The sequence below is a fragment of the Cyprinodon tularosa genome, unplaced genomic scaffold, assembly GCF_016077235.1.
Source record: "Cyprinodon tularosa strain WSP-4 unplaced genomic scaffold, ASM1607723v1 ctg130, whole genome shotgun sequence".
In the NCBI taxonomy this organism is placed as follows: domain Eukaryota; kingdom Metazoa; phylum Chordata; class Actinopteri; order Cyprinodontiformes; family Cyprinodontidae; genus Cyprinodon; species Cyprinodon tularosa.
This window is the reverse complement of record NW_024038115.1, coordinates 747,457-753,116: the sequence shown is the minus strand read 5'-3', so window position 1 is coordinate 753,116 and position 5,660 is coordinate 747,457. Positions and strand designations below refer to the sequence as shown.

Genomic DNA, 5,660 nt, shown 5'->3' with positions numbered 1-5,660 from the left:
TGACAGTGGGCGGATACAATCAGGGAAGTTGTTCAGAACGACTCATTTCAACGTAGATGTTGATTGTTACCATAGAAATATCGGTGCTGGAGGGCTGTGCGTAATAGCGCAACGCTCGCGGAAGAAAGGATGAATAAATATTTAGTTATGCGATCTAATTAGGCTTAATTTCCCGAGAACATTCGTGAAGTTTATTGCCAGAGACATCAAAGCAAGTCATTATGGTCTAGTGACTTTTTTAAAAAAATAAAAAAGGGGCATTTTCGTAGATATTAAAAAAAGGGTGGGGCAAAACAACCCTTTTTTTGTTGATCGCAAATGCAGACACTAGGAAATAAAAGGATGAATGTGATCTTATTTTTTTTTTTCTAAACAACCTACTTCAATAATCCATTATATCTATTTTACAACAAATCCAAGCATCCAACCACGCCCTCCCTGGATAAAGAGGCTGGAGCTCTGGCCATCAATCATGTCCTGGTTGCCCAGTTACCAAAAATGTCATCTGGACCAAACGGATGGAGAGAAGAAAAAAAAAACACTCAAAAGAAAAGCCCATCTTCTAATATTTTAACTAATTTCTCAAGAAACATATGTGTGACACTAACCACTCTGTGTCATTTTTCTCTACAGTATTTAATGGCAACCAGCTGTTTGATAAATCAGTTTTAGTTGTACAGGTTAATTAAACATGACCAATGATGTTTAAAGTATTTTCTGTCAATTGTAATAGTGACTCAAAGTTAAACCTCAACAGTTTAAAACAAATTTATATCAAGACAACAGAGAACATTTTTAATACAGAAATGCCACCACGACCTGCATCATCATGGGGACTGCTGACTTGATGTTTTAGAAGACAATTGTTGGCATTTTCCTATTACAGAGAGCAGTTTCTAAGCGTTTCATGAAAGGTTGAGTGGAAGGAAAATAAAAGTAACAGAAAAGAGTGACAACAGGATCAAACAACAGCCTTTAACAGAAGAGATCCACAGGGTGTGGACTGCAGAGAAGCACCATAGACTTGGGCTCTTTCTGTTCCTGTTAAGCACAGCAAAAATGATCCGGAAATAAGTAAAAATGTCTGAATCTAAGTTTATTTACCGGTACTCCTAATTTGTGTAGCTAAATAAGATGATTTGCCAATAGAATTAGTATTTCTAAGATAATTGGATAACATTCACTTGAAATAAGACAATGCAATTATTTTAAATGTAAATTGTCTTGTTCTATTGGCAAAGTGTGTCTCACTTACCTCAATTCAAGAAAAAACACATTTAAGAAAAAATGACTTCGATTTCTATTTCTATTTTTTTTGCAGTGAGCCCCTTCTGAGCCAGTGACATCAGAGTAGTCTTACCTGGATACCAAGTTCAAGGACTGAACTGCTGGCCCATTGGTCTAAAGTCCTAGTTTAGAGATCCTGGTTGAAGATGTCGCAATAAAAGTAGCACAGAATCCAATTCGCTTCAGCTCCAGTCTGAAATTTTAACTGTCCGTGATGATTTGCTCCGCTGGGGTTTTTCCAAGTCCAACCATCGCAGATCTGTACCAGGACGTTTTACAGCCTTCTATGCTTTCCTCTGCAGTCAAGTTTTATGGATTCAAACACAATTTGATGCCTGTCCACACTGGCAAAACTATCAATAACTACTTTAAAGACTGTAGCGTCGCTGTGCTTTAAGGACCTTCAAACTAACCTGACCTAAACCCAGTAGAATCCATCTATAGACTGCTATAAGGAGGAAATTCAGAGACACCAAAACCAAAAATCAGCTAAACCACTGTTAAAGCAGCCGGGGCTCGGTTAGCATGAAGAATCAGCGCTTTAATTCATGCAAACCAGATTTGAATCAGTATCATATAAAAAGAAACAGATGTTTATGAATTTTAACCAAGTTAATGACAGATAAAAAAATGACCACTTTACACAGGTTTGCCTCAAGACTTCACCTTTTATTAAGCTGCTGTTTTGACCTTTTTCTTACAAAAAAAAAATCTTCATACTTTTTTTTTTTCCATTAGGACTACAACACATTATAAGCAATACATATAGTGTTTCATACTATTTTACTTCTAATGTTAGGAATTTTTATTACATTTAATTTATACACGGTTTTGTTTACCCAACTGGCACCAGGAGGTGTTATATCTCTAGACTTGAAGCTTCACCACATCTTTTTTGTCTTTATTTGGTGGGAAGTTTTTTTGTATCATACATCTTTGTTTTGGACACAAAATCTGTAATACTTCATATAGTTGAGTGTGACATGACAGTTGTGCTCCTGGTTGCAGAATTATGAATTGGCAGCACATGCACCTATTATTAATTTTGACCAGCTTTCTTCTTCTCTAACATTTTTTTTTTTCTCCTCGGACGTCCAATTTAGGGTCTCTGAAAAGTCCAATGACGAAATCAGGTGTGTGATGGGTGAAGGTTTCACTGAGTCCACAAAAACCCCAGAGGCTCCTTACATAGAAACGCTCTTCACAGACTGTAACCTTATTCACTAGTGGTCATTAGTCTGCTTCCTGCAAATACTTGTAACTGTTGTGAAATGACACAATGAACTATTGCACAGAAACTGTCATTCCTAACAGAGCATGACACAGATGTGAATCCAATTGTGAGACAAACAAGCCACCTCAGATTAAATAAGGCCGCAACAGTGCTTTCAACAGGAAGAAGAAGAAGAAGCAAACACATTCCTTCCTTCTCCTGCTGCTTCTCAAATAAGTCTCTTCTTCATCAGTGCGAAAAAATAACTAAAACAAAGAAACTCTATGGTTAAAGTCTAAATGGAACAGCAAGGGGGCAGAGTGGTTTGGTGAAAGTAAAGGTGCTCCTCCAGCAGCTGAGAAGCGAATTCATGCAGTTCAGATTATTGATGCAGTCGTTAATGTCCGAGTGGAAAGATGGCAGGGAGGTCGCCGTAGGACTGATAATGTCTCTGATTACTCGTTTAAACAGAGCATAAAGAAACTTGAGATGAAGATTCTACTGCATTTTCAGTCAGTGAGGTCAGAGAATCGTTGGAAGGTGGGGCTCTGGGTTGCAGGTTTCAGGTTAGGTGTGCATCATTTTTTTTTTTCCCTCAGATGAACGGAACCAGGAGAAATGGCTGGAATAAAATGAGGACTCGGGAGTCTACATGTTGTAGCCGTAGGGGGGCTGAGCAGGGTAACCGGCGGCGGCGGGAGTAGCACTGTTAGGGGCAGGATAGCCGTAAGCCGGGTATGCTGGCTGAGGAGCCACAGGAGAAGCAGCGGCGGGCAACATCAGCTGCTGGCCTGGTAACACAGAAAAACAACGCTTTAAGGTTTATCCAAGAAAGACAGAAACACACCTCAGCCTGAAACGCAAACAATGAATGCTTTAGTTTGAAACAATTATGAGTACTATAAAATTTAACTTTTTTACTATAAAAAGCAGAAATTTAGAAGTCCCATTAAATAGCATTATTTTCACTTAATTCAGCAATCCAAACTTACCAAACACCATCTGCTGAGGCTCCTTTACATCATCCTCAGTTTTTCTATGGCTTTCTGCCTCTTCCAGTTTATCCACCTGAGGGCAGCAAAGAACACAGATGAAAAATTCTCCAAAGTGTGCGACCTGTCAGAGATCTTCCTACTAAAATTGAATATACAGCTGTAGTTTCATTGTTTTACTGTGCTGGATTAGCTTGTAAGAGAAACAAAATATAGCAGTTAATTAAAAAACTTCCAGCTACACTGATATTGTCACAAAGATGTAAACTCTTTATTTTAATAGTTTATTTTCGGCTGTCATAAAACAGTTACATTATCACTTTTTTCCTAACGTCCTATTTACCATTAGAAAGTAAATATAAATCAGAGTCACTATAAAAACATCATGGCAAACGCACTGTACCTCACAGTGTAGCTATGGCTACCACAGAGAAGACGTCATGCAGGGCTGGTGAGAAATGTCTAAAAGAGCTACCAGTAAAATTAAAAGGGTCAGTTCGCCAAAGTTAAATGGAAACAAAATTCATATTGTTGCCAAATTCATGATATCCTTTTTATTCCCTACACAGAGGTAGACGGGGGTGTCGTTGGCTCCCTTTAGACGGTCTGATTTCACAATCAACTGGAAAGACATGTAATTAAACACATTCAGATTTACTTTAAAATACTTTCATCACTAAACAAAGAAAGTCTGTGAACTGACCCTTTATAGGTAGGATTATAACATACATCAGGGTTAAAGAAATATTATTGGGGGATATGAAGCTACATAGCCTATATACATGCCTATAGCCAGATCACCGTCATTAGAAGCAGAGCCATCACATGCATCTTATTCATAGCGCTGAGCTCATTAATCAAAAGAAGCTCCCATGTTTAATTTAATTTTCCAGGCAAACGTCCAGTCTTTGTGACAGAACTGCTAATAGCACTTTGGAGAAAGAGGCTGAGCTTTAACTGTAGATACTAATGGACGTAAAGGGGCTCTTATGTAAGTGGAATCAGCTTAAACAGCGGCGCACCTCAATCAGTGTTGATTTCTATTGAGTTGGAAGTTTAAAAAATGGTTTTAAGAAAGTCACAAAGGTCAAACTGCACTTGAAAAGCACTTAGGAACCTTATTCACGGTGAATGTGAATATTTTTTTTAATTAATGCTTTAAATCACCAACTTAGAATTAAAGCCAAAAGAACTGCCAGGGAAAAGGAGAAAGGAGGCTCCCACTTTTCTTTGTTTGAAGCCTGCAGTTAAAAACTAGAAAGCTTTCCCTGCTGTTAGAAACATGGGGTTGCATCTAAGGAGCTTTTGAGTGGTGCATTTTTTCTAAAGACCACTTTACTGCACAGCCCTCTGCTTTTCCGGGCATGTGCATTTTCATAGCATGCAATGTGATTCCAGATCCAATGTGTCTCCAACAATTTTGAGTTGAGTTAAAATGAATCAAAAACATTTCTTCAGGTTTTTCAAATTATTGCTTCAAATATGGGCAAGGTTGTGCACCATAATCTTGCTTCCCTGCTTAGTTACATCACAATGTTGATCAGGTGTGTAACACCTCTGGCTACGTGTGGAGACCTTACTGTCAATTAAGAGATGTAAAGAACAGAAAAGAAAGTCAGATTTAAAAGGTGTCTAAGGGACAGCATGGCTCCTTGTTATTGAACTCCATCTTGTCCCCATTTTAAAAATGCCACTCAGCATTAGATGCAGCCCCATGAGGGCCAAGTTAAAGGGTAAGAGGGTTTTGTTAGACCAGGACAGACTCATATGTAGTCCTGAAGAAAAGAAAAAAAAATTGTGAGCAGGCTTTAGCTCCGACCACCATCACAGAGTTTTGATTTGGGACAGTTTCTAGAATGAAGGTAGGCCAAGGTTTCAAAAGGCTATGGCTTGAAAAAGGCAAATATCCAGATTGTACTTGTGTTGCCCTGTAAAGAGAAGAACAGACAAAAGGCTGAATACTTTGCTCAACAACTTCTTGTTTGTGTGTTTTTGTAAAAGTAAATTGCTCAGATAACACCAGCTGTGTATCAGTGAACCCCATGTAAAACTGCCTTGGTGTGTCTACATGCTCTTTTATATTCATTTTTGCTATGTTAAAAGGCAAAGAAAATAAATATATTTTAGTTTAGCCTGATTAACCAATTACTATACAGTATATTTGTTGT

At 38.1% G+C, this 5,660-nt stretch overlaps 1 protein-coding gene across 5 annotated transcripts in view; it reads right to left on the bottom strand.

Annotated features, from left to right (window-relative positions):
* Window positions 1-1,935: 1,935 nt before the first annotated feature.
* Window positions 1,936-5,660, bottom strand: part of cltcl1 (clathrin, heavy chain-like 1) — a 50,713-nt gene continuing 46,988 nt past the window's right edge. For all 5 annotated transcript variants that reach the window (XM_038277261.1, XM_038277263.1, XM_038277264.1 and 2 more), the window contains 2 exons: window positions 3,493-3,568; window positions 1,936-3,291 (listed from right to left, as the gene is read on the bottom strand). In XM_038277261.1, the coding sequence (XP_038133189.1) occupies window positions 3,149-3,291; window positions 3,493-3,568 (219 nt within the window). In that variant the 3' untranslated portion in view covers window positions 1,936-3,148. The remainder of the gene's footprint in view (window positions 3,292-3,492; window positions 3,569-5,660) is intronic.